This window comes from Belonocnema kinseyi, chromosome 9, assembly GCF_010883055.1.
Source record: "Belonocnema kinseyi isolate 2016_QV_RU_SX_M_011 chromosome 9, B_treatae_v1, whole genome shotgun sequence".
Taxonomy (NCBI): Eukaryota; Metazoa; Arthropoda; class Insecta; order Hymenoptera; family Cynipidae; genus Belonocnema; species Belonocnema kinseyi.
In genome coordinates, this window is record NC_046665.1 from 58,679,147 (window position 1) to 58,694,360 (window position 15,214).

The 15,214-nt window shown below is 33.4% G+C and overlaps 1 protein-coding gene across 1 annotated transcript; it reads right to left on the reverse strand.

Moving 5' to 3' along the window:
- Positions 1-14,049: 14,049 nt before the first annotated feature.
- On the reverse strand, positions 14,050-14,739 carry LOC117180553. Its single transcript, XM_033373049.1, has 3 exons — positions 14,610-14,739; positions 14,373-14,551; positions 14,050-14,301 (listed from the first exon to the last, which is right to left on the reverse strand). Exons 1-3 carry the CDS (start codon positions 14,737-14,739, stop codon positions 14,050-14,052), a joined length of 561 nt encoding a protein of 186 aa, XP_033228940.1.
- Positions 14,740-15,214: the final 475 nt, after the last annotated feature.

Sequence of the window (15,214 nt, forward strand, 5' to 3'; positions counted from 1 at the left end):
TGGAAAATTTACAGGGAATTAAGAAAAGCTGATATTTCTGTTTGAATTTAAATTCTTTAGGGAAAAGAATATTTTAAGGGTCGGTTGAGAATCTCGGCCTGGCATGCCATCGCTAGAGAAAGAAAGAAGAGAAACAGAAAGAGCAGTGAAAGGAAGGGAAGAGAGCGCGCATGGGAGTGAGAGAGAGGCGATGGCGTACGTGTTTGGCTCGAGGCAGATGTTTCCCTCTGGAATGTCAACACGGCTGACGCGCGTGTTGACAAACCATCGAAGCCAGACCGGGGAAATTTCCCAACCCATTAGAAATAGCCGATGACTCACCCGGGGGAGCAAACTCGTCCTTAAAAGAATCCGTGAAATCGCCATCTGGTCACGTAGGACCTTCACTCAAATTGCCCCTTTTTAGGAATTTTCGAGTGGAGGTCACGTAGACCTGATGCCTTTAATTTCACGGGTTCTCATCGCTATGTATTGACATACAACAATAGTTGAAATTGAAGAAATAGATATTTCTTTTATCGTTTTTCAGAATATGATTTTTCACTAAACAAAGGCAGATTAAAATACACTTCAAAAATAAAAATAAGAAAGTTCAGAAATGCATGCAGTTTTCTGTTCAGAAAATCCCACACATTTTTTAATGAAATTCGTGTCCACACCACATTCAAAGGAAAATTTAACAACGTTTTTATCATATGATTAGTCTTTTGAATGAAGTTAAGTTAATAACTTTTTGGCTTTTTCTCTTAAAATCCTCAAAATTGTGATTATAGCTTAAAATAGCATGAAAAGAGATGTATAAAGAAAGAACCTAGAGGACTTCAAATTTGGTTATTTTATTGGATTAAAAAAAATATTAGAAAAATTCGAGTCTTTTTAAAAGATGTTTAGGATATTAAGGAGTTTGGAAGATATTAACGAAAAATTGATCAATTTTGATCAAAAGTCAAAAATCGACTTACATAATATCTTTCGGAATTCCCTTAAAGCTTATGAAGTTTATTTTTTCGAAATTTTTGAAAATCTACATTTCCAAAAAATTTATGTTTAAAATTATATTTGAATCTCTTCCATTCTTCTAAATATTTCTTGAATTTACTAGATGATTTTCGTTTTTTTAAACTGTTTATTCTTATGAAATTGAAACATTTTGCTTTAAAATCTTATACACTCTTCTTTTAAATTTTGGGAAATCGTTTGATGTGTTTCAAAATCTTTTTGATTTTTTTTAAAGTACATTTTTGTAAATAAAAATTATTAAAAATTTTCAAACGATTATTAAAAAAATAATTCCGTTTTCTAATATTTTCAGACCTTTTAATCTTCTAATTTTTAAGAATTATTCAAATTTTTCTGATTTTTTTGAAAGTTTTAATTATTTTTTAATCGTTTCAAAATTTCTGAATATCTCGTAAACTTACTGAAATTCGAAAGCAAATTTTACAAACCAACATAAACAGAACAAAAAAGTGTTGATTGTGATTTTTAAAAAATTTTCTCTCAGAATTCATTCCATTCCATTTTTGGTTGAAAAATAATTTTTTAAATGAAAATCTAACTATATGCTTAAAAATTGAACTATTCTGTTGTAAATTCGATTGTGTGTGTTTTTAAAAACATTTTTCAGTTGAAAATTCATTTCTTCTATCGAAAATCAAACTATTTTAAAATTAAAACTTTTTAAAATAACTATTTAGGTCGATAATTTAACTGTTTTGTTGAAAATGAGATTTTTTGCTGTTGAAAAAAACATTTTTTCATACTAAAAATTTAATTGTATCATTTTTGGTTGAATTTTTTTGGTAAGAAATTGACCTTTCTCAGTCATAAATTCTTCTTTTTTGGTAGAAAATTATTCTTCTTGTTTAAAAATTCATTTATTTTAATCAAGAATTCATTTCTTTGGATGAAAATGCATTTTTCGTTGAAACTTCTTTTATTTTGTTATAAAATAATTAAAAGTTCATCTATTTTTTTGGAAATTAAACTATTTTGCTGAAAAATTGTTGGTTGTAAATTGATTTTATTAAATGAGAATGTAACCGTTCTTCGTTAAAAATTTATCTATTTTTTTAAAAAACATTTTTGTTGTTATTAAATTGATTTTGAAAATTTTGAATTTCTGTTTTCGGTAGAAAGTTATTGGTTTGAAAATTAAAATATTTGCTTGGAAATTTTATTTTTTGCTCTGGAATTTAAATATTTTGTTGAAACTTTGATTTTTTGGGGTTGATAGTTATTTTTCAACTGAAAATTTATCTATTCAATTTTTTGTTGAAACATTATAATTTTAGTTGAAAATTAATTTCTTTCGTTGAAAATTCCATTTTTTGTCTGAAAATTTAACTGGTCCATTGTTGATCGAATACTTATTTTTTTTAGTTTAAAATTCGTTTCTATAGATGAAAATTGAACAATTTTGTTAACACTTTTTTTTCTTCAAACATGTTCTTTTTGTAATAGATTTATCTTCTTTATTGGCGAATCATTCTTTTATAAAAATTCATTTGTTTTAGATAAAAATTAATTTCTTTTGTTGAAAATTCGAATTTATTTGGGTTTAAAAATTAATTTTTTTAACTGAAAACTTCAGTATAAACTACAATGTTTAAGTTAAAAAATGTATTTTTAAAAGTAATTTCTTAGGTTGGAAATTTAACTATTTTGTCGAAAATTTCTTTTTTATTTGTTAAAAATCCATTGTTTACTAAAAATATGACTAAGGCATGCAACACTAAATTTGAAACATTTTAGACCCAGAAGTCTTGTCTCCTATATCTATTTACATAAAGTCAATTATATTTGCCTCTTCGCAATAAGCACAATGGTTCTAAGGTAACTCGGGATTTCAAAACCTGAATAAATTTGAGGAGCAGCTAGATCGTCATTCGTGAGGTCGGGAGAGCTCGGGTTCTTGCTCGTACATTTTCGGCTTCACACGACGCTCAGCTTCGCAACATTTAAGAGAGCTGACTCACCGACACGCTACGTTTGAATGTGTCGCTCCCAGATGGGAGAGTGGTGGGGGCCGAAAAATCCCACGTTCTGGAGACACTGGCGTGAAGGTGGCCCAGAGCAGTGGGAGCGGCAATGGGCCCGCTGATTGGCTGCGAGACCGACAACGGAGTCGTAGCCAACAATGGGGGAAGCGCTGCCTCGAACGCATTGCCTCGGTCTTCATGGGTCGACACCGAAAATTCCTAAAATTAATAAATTTTCAAATCGAAATTAAAAATATATATAATTAATTTAAAAATACCAAATTTTAATAGTCATCTACGGTTTATCGTAGCTTCATTATTCACGAAGAATACTGGAGCTACGATAAATAGAACGGCCGTTAGAGTTTTCGCGTGCTTAATCGTTTATTTAATAATTTTTATAAGAAAGTTCAATAAAGAAAATGAAACTCCAATGGCTCTTCTACCCCGACTTACTTTATTCTTTGATTTCCTTAAATCTAAGGTTAATTTAATTAGAAAATTTGCCCTACAATTCTATTTCTAAGATCAAATAGAACTATGGTCTCATATTTCATTCTTAAAGCTATTTTGAACCTAAACAAACCACGCTAACCAGGTGAGGGTGGGGGGGAGGGGCATGATCCATTTCAATCTATGGTTGTTTGCTAATTAAATTCTTGAATTGTTTTACGTATATAAAAAGAAAAGGAAGGAAGATGTCCTTAATCACCCGTCGGGTCTAGGTTAACAGATGGCGACCTCGAGCTATAGGCTGGGTAGTTTTATTTCTTTTATTTATATTTAATCTATTTTCTAATTTGTTTTCTACCGTCGTACATTTCGAGGTGCCGGTTGAGCTCCCCGGTTCCGCTAGTGCGCTAGAGAGGAAAAAGAAGTGTTGAGAAAGCGAGAAGAAATATGAAAAGGAAAAGAGAGAAGGCGCGCGTTGGAGTGAGTGAGGGAGGCAGTGGCATACGAGTTTGAAGCCCGCCGCGATGTTTTCGTGCGGAACGAAAACAAGACGGCAGACTCGTGATATTTCGAAACTGGGGACCTTCCGGGCCATTGCGGCTACGCAGACACACGGTAGATGTGCCCAAACAATGCTAATGAGTTTATAAGGGGTAGGCAAACTCGTCGTCTGAATCTCAAGAATCCTCAATTTGTCACGTAAGACCTTCACTCAGAATTGCCTCTTGGAAAATTCTGAGTGAAATCGTGTGAACAAATTGCTGGATCCTTGAGGTTCTCATTCTATCATTCGACATATAAAACATTCAAAGATAAGAAAATATGATGGTTTTCTTCTGTGGTATTTTATGTACTGGAAAAATTACCTTTAAAGATATCCAACAAGAAGAATAAGTTATTTTGCATAAAAATAGAGATAGCTGTATAAATATAACCTCTTATTTGTTGACATTCTACTAGATACGGACTTTACGCAATGTTTCTACTACACCAATACAAGAAAAGTGCTTAGCGATCGAATTAATAATAATAACATTTAATGTCAATGAAGTTCTAAACTTTATATTTCTGTCAGCGAAACTTCCATTCTTTCGTGGTAAAAACTGTTTTCTCTATAATTTTTCTTTTGCAAAGTCAATTTTCAAGATTTTTCTAATAAGAATTATAAGAAAAAATATAAGCCTTAGAAAGAAAGCTGAAACAATTCTACGCAAAACTTAAAATTCTCATTCAGGACTACAGTTTAAAATCGATTTACAATTTTTATAACTTAATAAAACTAGAGTTTCTCTAGGGATAGTTGTGTGACGTTACCCCTTCCACAAGTCGCCGCAACACCAGAATCGGAAATACATAACGAAGCGCGAAACATTTGAATTATTCTTAAGAAAATGGTTATAAGTCATTATATATTTTCGTTTAGTAATTGTTTTGAAAATAAGCTTTTTTAAGGGTGTTGGTTCAATCCGACTTTGAATTTTTATTCTAAAGTTACGGCAATGATTCCATATATATTTTTTCCGAAGGGTTTGCGAAAGAAAGAAAAAATACTTGTCCAATATCCGAGGTTTTGCGAGATCCTTCAATCAATAAAATGTTGAAAAATAAAATAATTTGTTGAGGAAATGATTATTTTCCCGACAAATATGAATTTTGCGAAAAGTAAAAATCAGCGGGTAGCAGACGACAGCATTTGAACGGTTGGAATCCTTTGCTAATTTATTTATTTTTACTCACACTTCTGACATAAATAGAAGAATTCTAGAGAACTAACCATTGTCCAAAGGGTAGCAGCAAAGATACAGCTAGTCCGGTGGTTAATTACAAATACAGTTTCAAAATCACAGACAGGGCATGTCAATTCTCTCTGCTTTTTGCTCCATTTCGCAACGTTTTTCGCAAAATTTGGGGACACCATCATCAAGACCTAGCCTTTTGGACAATCGTTAGGTCTCTAGAATTCTTCTCCTATGTCAGAATTGTGAATAAAAAATAAATTAGCAAACGATTCTAACCGTTCAAATGCTGTCGTTTGCAACCCGCTGATTTATATCTTTCGCAAAATTCATATTTGTCGGGAAAATAATCATTTTGTCAACAATTTTTTTATTTTTTAACATTTTATTGATCCTAGAATCTCGCAAAGTCCCGGATATTCGACCAGTTTTCTTTCTTTTGTTCGCAAATCCTCCAGAAAAAATATACATGGAATCAGTGCCGTACCTATACAAAAAAAACGAAGTCGGATTGTACCAACACCCTTGATGAAGAATATAAAGAAAACTTGCTCTTCTGCGTCAACGAAGCTACGTTTGATACTTTCCAGGAAATGGAACAAATATTCATATCATTGCACGCGGCTGTAATAAATTGCACTTTCGCTTAAGAATTTGTAATCAAACTAAGTAAAAGAAAAAATACAATAAAAACACATAGTGTAGCAAGATCATGGCTATGTATAAAACTTACCAATAAGAATTTAGGTTTATAGAGTTCTAAACTTGAAAGAAAAACGAACTATCTTCTTTTTTAACAGCAATTTGTCTCCAATAAATACTTTTATAGTATAATGTATAAATTTGAAATGTAATTTCAGATAAAGAATCCCCTGAAGCAGGAATTCTCTGTCATATTTATTGTATAATTAAAAAAATTTTCATTGAAATATAATTCCAAACAAACCAGCAGTAAAAACTTTTTACTTTATTCATGTCATTTGCATTTGAGTTGTATCATAAATCCTCTCTCACATTCCACCTATTGTTCTAAAATAGATGTATTCGATAAAAAGTGTTTAGGACTAAAAAAAGATTACAGCCACCTATGGTAAAAAAGGGCTTTTAACCTCATAAAATACTTCTTTTATTTCTGATTTCTCAACTCTGTTTTGAAAAATATTACTTCAATGTAATCTTTATTTTGGTCTTCTCTATGATTGAATTACATTTATTTTTACTCGAAATAATTTATTCAAAGGGTGTTGAAGAAAAAACCATAACCTCAGAATTCAATTTCTTTACTTTACTTCACAAAAAATACAATTAGAAATTTTTCCCCATGTTTTGCCTCATTTAAATTTTTTTCGTAAAAATTGAAAATTTGTAGTATAAAATTTGATTTAGCCAATTAATTAATTAATATTATAAAAATTTATGTCATTAAAAATATTATTTTTTACATCTTAATAATTTTTAATGAAAAAATCTAAATAATTATTATTGTTATTCTACTTACTATCTATTAGATGTTACAGGCGTCATCAAACAGTCTTAAATAATACTATTTTTTTAACTGTGTATGAATAAGATTTTTCACTTTTCAAACATGATTTATTATTACACCTACATTATTATTTTTATTATATTTATTTACTATTCTATCAGTGCCTGAACATTAAATTTGACTTGAAAGTCGGGCCAATTTCAAAACATCCGATTCCGCTTTCGCGACACCAATCAGAACCGAAGTAAGTGGTGACACAACTCTCCCTTGAGGAACTCTGAATAAAACAAGAGCGACTCAGAAAGAAGATAACCATTAATCAGGAGCAGCAGTGAAAAAATAACGAAAGAACACGAACTTTAAAATCACAACTAGGGACAATTGTAAAGAACTACAATATCAAATTTGCGAAAGATTAATGCTTGCATCTACTTAAATATACAACATAAACTTTCGGACAACAAAAAACAAACTAAATTGAGTAAAAATGTTATAACTTCACTGTTAAAAATGTTTGCAATTTTAATCACTTTACACCAATTAAAAATAATTTTTGCAGTAATGTTTAATTCTAAATAATAAATCATTATATTTGTTTCCAGTTCAACATAAATTATACTGTGTTTCAAGTGGATAAGTTCAATTAAATACATAATTTAGGGACATAACCTAAAATCAGCAGTACTCGCGTAAAAATTCTGACATTAGCAGTGAATTTTGATGAAAACCCCACCCGTACGTTGCACTTTGATTATAAATAAGAATTTAGTCGATGAATTGTAGGTTATTAATTTATTTTTAAATGTTTGACAAGATCTGAATACATCAAAGTACTTTCAACTTTTATGCACTCTATTTTACTAAACATGTATATTATTTTAAAATATAATGGTATATTAAATTTACTACACGTATATACAAATTTCTTCCATTACATTTATTGTAAAATCACTGTAGAAATTTTTAACAGTGTTCGGACTCTAAAAGATAAATTTACTCATAGAGAAATCGAAACATAATTATCGAGTAGATTTGAAATTATTAAAGCAAACCTCAAGATAAAACAGCAGATTTGCAAACTTTTGTTTAAATGCCTACAGTTATATACTTGAACTCCCGTGGAGAAGGAAGGGTGTAACAGAATGGTTACCATAAAGTAAAACTCGGTATGGTCGTGAACGAAGGGGCTCAAGCGCCGCACCCGAGATGACACAGAACTTAACGAGGGATCCCGAAATCCTGGGCAACGGCGCACCCCGTCGTGAGTCTTTTCTGGTCGCTAGCCCTGTAAACGCTTGGCCAAGAAAGATCTTCACCCCTGCGAGGAAATTAATCGAACGTCAGCACCTGTCACGGGCTGACGGTCGCTCAACTACCCCAGTTCCGGCTTTGCTGTGATGTCTGATCTTCTACACCAGAACTATGACTTTCCAACCTTGAATTCTCACCTTGATCTTTGACGTTTGACCCCCGAAACTTCAAGACAGACCTCTTCTCGGACATACAATGAAAAAAAATTTTAGTGCGGCCAATTTAGCTTTTAAGATATAATACTTCTATTTTATTAGTTGAGTTAACCATTTTATTATTAGCTGAGACTAATCACTGAAACCAATATAATTGTTGTATAAACTTATAGAATGTCTTTATTCTCTACAAAAATAGAAGTGGTATTTCTTAAAAACTAAATAGTTGAAGCTCAACTAACAGTTTTTTTAGTGTATTTTTTATTATGATTCAAGGTAAATTATTTTTATAAGCAAGCAAATACAAGAAGCAGTCTATTTCCAGTCATGGAATTTGTTCCTGGAGTAGCTTATGCGCATGAAAGCAATTCGCCTTCATATTTTGGGCTTAGCTATCACCTAGACAAAGATATTATCCTCGTCTTTATCAAATATCGGTTAGGAATTTTTTAATTTTTTGCAACAAGGAATCTAATTGCACCAGGAAATTACGGAATGAAGGACAAAGTTCTTGCACTCAAGTGGGTGCAACAGAGTATTGAATCTTTTGGCGAAGGCTCGAAAAAGATTACATTAATGTGTAATTCTGCTGGCACCGGATCAGTCAGTCTCCATTAATATTCCAAATCTTCGAATGGTAAAACAATTAAATTGATTGGAACTTTGATTATAAAATTGTTTTTCAGCATGCTTATTAAAAAGCGTTGCGTGAAATATACAATTCAACAAATGAAAGACCATGGAATTATATTCTTTTTATTTTTACGTAAAAAGAAATTATTTTTGTGCCCAGTGGCTCCTGGTTCAATGACGTAGTCTAATACCTTGGCTCTCACCAGTGGAGGACTGGGTACTCAGAGGCGCGGCCGTAGACCCAATAATGGGGGCGACTCCTACAAAAAAGGTCATCGGAGAAAAGAAAAATCTGTTTATAAGAAGTATAACTTTTACTTTGACTGTTTCAATATAAATAATTCATTCTTTATTTTTTAAATATTTTCTTTACTAGAATACAAAACATGCATTAGGGAATTTCTTATGAATAATATGGGTGAAAAGAAATTGGAAAGCATTTTTTATTTTAATAGTATTACTTCTAGGAGTAGAAATGTAAATCGTGGATATTACTGGGTATTCTTTTGACTCTTCCCATTGCAATCTAACATATATTTATTTGTTTAAACACCATAAACTTTTTGGGGCGCCTTGGCATGGCTTAGGGGGCGCCAACCAAGAAGGGCGCAACCGGGAAACCCCGGCTCCGCCCCCATGTCAGTCCGCCACTGGCTCTTACCAGCTGCTAGATTAACACCAAAAACAGATCCGCCCACCTCTAATAGATACTGGAATAACATCAAGGCTTTTTATCACCTTTCTGTCTCAATTGTATAGGCACACACACAGGTTTATCAATTCATGGGACACAGGAACATCTACGATAGACCTCAACCCACTCTATCAATTGCCATAATATAAACACAGAAAAAATAAAGTGTTAGTATCAATTAACTGTACCTAATGCTTTGGGTGCAATGCTTCCGCTTCTTGGGGTACGAAATCAAAAACGTCATTTGACGTATAATCTTCTCGTTCGTAACTTCTTAAATACTTTTTAAGAATTGAAATAGCCATGTCTAATAGGTGTTTCGGTTAATAATGCCGATTTTTTCGCGGAACTTGGCCGTTTCTTCTTCTCGTTTTTTCTTTAATGCATTGTTTAATTTAATTAATTGATGTCGGTACTGTTTGCCAGTAATCATTTCAATAGGTTTCAGCAGTTCGTAGAACACATCTCCCCTATTATCCCACCAAATACGCAGCATAGCCTTCTTTCCATGAATATTTGCGCACTGGTTGTGACGTTGAAGGTTGACCTGGGTCTACCCATGATTTTCTTCGCTTTGAGTTGTCAAAATAGATCCACTTTTAATAACCTGTCACAATTCGATGCAAGAAACCCTTTCTTTTCTGTGTAGCTAGCAGAATTTCACAAATGGTTTTTTCGCCTTTCAATGTCTCTGTCTTTCAATTGATAGGGAAAACTCTCTACCTTCTGGACCTTTCCCAATCCGTGTAGACGTTCGGAAATGGTGGATTGAGCAACATTTAATGCATTTGCCATTCGCTTCAACGTTTTCTTTAGTGAACGTTATTAAACTTTCCCGCAAAACGGCTTTTTCAGGTACGTAATTCGACATTTTTAAAGCTTTCAAAGAATATGTTCTTTTAACAATGACAATCCAGAACAAACTGACTTTTAGTACCCGGCATACTTGGCATGTCATATCCCAATTTCGAGAAATATCTGAATCCGTACTAAGGTACAGTGAACACCGTTATAATCTTACCTGCAACAAAATGTATCCCCAAGTTTTTACTATGAACTTGAATTGTCTGAGCACATAGATTTCCTCTCTTAGAAAATATTTCTGCAGATAAAACTTAAGAGTAGATATAGAAAGGCAAGATTTCGGGACTATTGCTTTCTTTGTCTCTCCAAAGTCTTTTTTCAACCGAGACGATAGAAAAAGATACTCAGGTGAAAGTGAACGATGCAACACGATTCCCCCTATGGCAGGGATCTTTAGAAAAGGGAAAATTTTCCCTATTTACTCCAGATCCAGATATCTGGTTTCCACCCTTACGCCTTGTCATTCAGCACCAAAAACATTAGTATCACTTTTACACCTGAGTAGAGATTCGTGGTGGCGAAAACAAGACATTTGAATTTGAAGTAAATAGAACTACCTGGGTGTTAATTGAAGTATGCCGGTTTTACTCATAGATGTCGCTAGAGATATGAATTACATTTCTATGATTTGTCATCTATGTCATATTTTTCTATGGACAATAACCTTCCAAAATACACAATTCCATTCTGCAAAAATAATAGCATCTCAGTTGTGTACCTCAGTGAATAAGTCGAGTTTATTTACAATTAATTCGCATTTGCGGCATTCGTTGCTTTTCTTATTTCATCAAAATAAAAAAGCAGTTGAAGCTCATCGATTGCTGGTAGAAACTTATGCTGAACATGCTCCAGTGATTAGAACATGTGAGACATGGTGTCGTCAATTTAAAAGTTGAGATCTCGATTTAAAAGACAATGAACATCCTGGTGTAGCAAAAAAGTTCGAAGACGAGGAATTGCAGGCGTTATTGGATGAAGACCTAACCCAATCGCAACAGTAATTGGCACAATCACTAAATGTGACCCGCGGAGCAATTTTTAAACGTTTACAAGCCATGCGAAAAATCCAAAAGTATGGAAAATGGGTATCACACCAACTGAACGATAGACAAATGGAAAATCGAAAAACCATTTGTGAAATGCTGCTTGAACGGTTCGAAAGAAAATCTTTTCTCCATCGAATTGTCACGGGAGACAAAAAATGGATTTATTTCGAGAACCCGAAGCGAAAAGAATCATGGCTTTCATCTGGTGAGGTCGGCTTATCGACTCCAAGGCCAAGTCGCTTTGGCCGTAAGACAATGCTCTGTTTTTGGTGAGACCAGTGTGGTGTGGTGTACTTCGAGTTATTAAAACCTGGTGAGACGGTGAATACGGATGGCTACCGACAACAAATTATCCATTTAAATCATGCGTTGATCGAAAAACAGCCGGAATAGGCCCGAAGACATGGCAAAGTTACCCTACAACATGACAATGCACCGTCATATACCGCTAAAGTGGTGAAGAACACATTAAAATCATTGAATTGGGAAATATTATCGCACCCGCCGCACTCTCCAGACCTCGCCCCGACCGACTATCACCTTTTTGCACCGATGGGATACTCACTCGCAGAGCAGCGCTTCGCCAATTTTGAAGAAGTCAAAGAATGGCTTGTCGAATGGTTTGCCTCGAAAGAGGAAAAGTTTTTTTTGGAATGGTATCCATGATTTGCCTGAAAGATGGGCAAAAATGTGTAGAATCCAATGGTCAATACTTCGAATAAAAAATTTTTGAAATTCCCTTGAGGATTAAGTGTTTTCTTGATTGAAAAAACCGGCTAATTTCAACTAACTTGCTAAATTTCCACTTGCTGAAGAGACCTGCCCTAGGGTGTTTCCCTTATAAGAAGGCCCTGAATAACCGCATAAGAAATTCCCACCCGGTTTTAGCATCGAGGTAAACACGATCTGTATTTAGTGACAGATACATTTTATTCCTAATCATCACGAACGTTCATACTCTCCAGTTCGCCAACATCCATCTTCTCCTTTCGCTTCTGAATTAATACTGCGCATGTCCATTCAATTGCCACCCACCATATTCGAGATTAATATCGCGGCTCCGCACGTCTTTTCCACAAGAAAAGTTACGCGTTTACTCTAAAAGTTTTAAAGAAAATCTCATTTTTCCTTTTTGGCATAACAGTGCGCAGAAAACACTATCGCGGACTCATCTAACAAACCGTTTAATCGCCGCTGTTCTAGATAATGGCATGGAACCTTCTAAGCATGCTCTCGGCTAGTTTATCGGCATATTCCGAAGGTAGAGAGCGCCATCCCTCCTTTATTTGTCGAGAGAGCTACTTCAGGGTAAATACACGCTTTCCTGCAAGTTTCCTCTAAACCACGGCTGGCTACGTCAAGCACGTGTTAGCTACCACGACAAGTGCATGGCTGCCACCAATTTTTTCTGTTATTTTTTTCTTCGTTTTCCAGGAATCGAGCGAAGGGTTACGGTCACGGTAAATTACGTCTCGTCGTCGTTCACGCCGGGGGGACTGAACATTTTTACTCGAATTTCCAATACATTTAATTTCCAATTTCAATTTTATTTTTAATTGAGAAAGTGAATCAAATTTACCTGCAAATTGGAGCTGTCATAAAAGTTTTAAAAAGGAGGACAAATTTGGAAAATTTTGAATGAAAATTTATTTAAAAAAAGAAAAGCGACTGTCGCTTTCAAACTTCAAAGCTTTCATAAAACAATTTTTAAATATAGGAGATTCAAGAGTTTAAACAATTCCAGTAGAGAGGCGTTGAAATTGAAAATTTAATTGAATATTTCTAATTAAGCCTTCTAAAATAAGCCACATTTAAACTTTTATTTAATTAAAAAAGTACGATTGAATGTGAAAATTGATTAGACCAGTTTTTCTAAAATTAAGAAATAAATTCACCTTTATTTTCACAGTTTAAAATGAAAAAATATTTGGATTTTTAGAATTCAATTCAATGTTTAATGTTATCAATTTTTAAATTTTGAACTTACACGGTAAGTGCCAAATCCTCAATTTTTTCCCTATTATAAGTTTAAATTTTGCAATTAAAATTGAAATAGTTGAAAAAATTTTTAAATGGTTAATTTCTGAATGATTATAAGTACTGAAAGTAATCAAAATTTTATAAGGGTTTAGGTACAAAAAAAGTGTTATGGATAAAACAATTGGCGACTAATTTTTTTCAGATTTAGATGGATCTCGGATTTTGAAATTTTTCCATTTTGAGTGATAACAATGAAGGTAAATTTATTTTTTTATTTTGCAAAATGTTTCTGCTCAAATTTTACGTGAGGTCCTACTTTTTTAATTTAATAAATATATAGATTTCTATAAGTTCAGAAGCATTTACTCTAAAATATTCAATTTAATTTTTAATTTTAATTAGACAAATTTCAATAGTTTCGAATTAAAATGTATTGAAATTCACAATTTTTCCATTTAAAATCATTGAATTTTAAATTCTTTTAATTAGAAGTAATACAATTTTCATCCACTTAAAATTTAAGTGATGTAATGAATGAAAAAATGAATGAAAAAAATGAAGTGCTGTAATGCACGCGCGCGAATTGAATTTATCACTTTTTTCACTACTTCAAACACGGCTTTTATATTTAAAGTTTTCCCGCATAATACTTCTTAGTGTATTATGCAATGGAAAGATAAAAAACGTGGAAAGTCTGCGTCACGTAAACATTATCCACTGAATCCTGTCATTTTTCTTGTCATTGACGGAGCACCGTCTGTTGTTATCGCGACCAGTTTGGCCAATGGCACTTCGTGTGCTAGGATTGAATTTTTTAGCGAAAGATAAACATCCAATCCAGTTGTTTTCCCCGTTAATGGAATCAGCTCTAGCAGCTCTTCCTGAAAACTGCCATTTTCAAGTACGAAGCGAATCATCGCAACTGACTGAGCAGTATCAGACTTATCTGTCGATTCGTCTGACTTGAAAAACAAACCCATTTTTTTAAGTCAATATTAAGTTGTTCGTGAACATTATCTGCCATAACATTCACTCTTCTCGTGACTGTGGCAAGAGAAAGATGCGTGTTTTGCACAATGTTCACAAAATCTTTTCGGTTATCCTCATCTGGAAACCACCTAGTAGCTGCTTGAATAATGACATTTTTTATGAAATCACCGTCTGTGAAGGGTTTCATAGCTTTCGCAATTTGGAAGGAAATATCAAACGACGCTAAAGTACAATCATGGGGATTAGTACTCACAATATCTTCATTTTTTAATCTTCCCACAGCGTTGAGAATATTCAGCTTTCAGTGGTTGTAACTTTTCTGCACGCAGTGCACTTCCTAAAGGATGCGAATGATTAACATCAGCGTGGCAGGTATCAAAATGCCTTTTCAGATGTTGCTTTTGATTCATCGAGATCCTTTTTCCACAAAGCAGGCAGTAACATGTTTCTTTATCTATTCCAATCTGAAATATCTCTCTTTCCCACTCGTTTGAAAAACTATAAGTTCTTTCTCATTTCTCAATCTTCTTTAATTGTTTTTCCGGAATTCCCGCCTTGGTACTATCTTCAAAAACTGAGGCTAAACTAGAACTGGAACCATTACACTCCATGCTTTCACTTTCGAGTAATTAAAGAAAACTTTAAATAATTAACCGTGGTCTCGTAGGGTAGTTGACTAGTTATCGAAACAGAACTGCACTTCGAAAACGGCACTGCCAGACTGAATTCTCTCGCAAAATTGTTTACTGCAGTACCTTTAAAGTTGGATACCCTTTATCTTGTCATCTTGGGTCTCAAGATATGGCACGACTCAGCTTTGAAGAGCTTGAAAGTTTGAAGAGCTAAGTAGCAAATCTCTTTTCGAAAGTTGAAGACAAGAACAAT

What these genes read in the sequence shown, in the direction of transcription:
- LOC117180553 (XM_033373049.1), bottom strand. Translation starts at nt 14,739, where the DNA reads ATGAATCAAAAGCAACATCTGAAAAGGCATTTTGATACCTGCCACGCT. An exon ending in AGCTGAATATTCTCAACGCT is followed by an intron (nt 14,552 to 14,609) that starts GTGGGAAGATTA and finishes ATTGTACTTTAG; the next exon opens with CGTCGTTTGATATTTCCTTC. An exon ending in TTGCCACAGTCACGAGAAGA is followed by an intron (nt 14,302 to 14,372) that starts GTGAATGTTATG and finishes TTGTTTTTCAAG; the next exon opens with TCAGACGAATCGACAGATAA.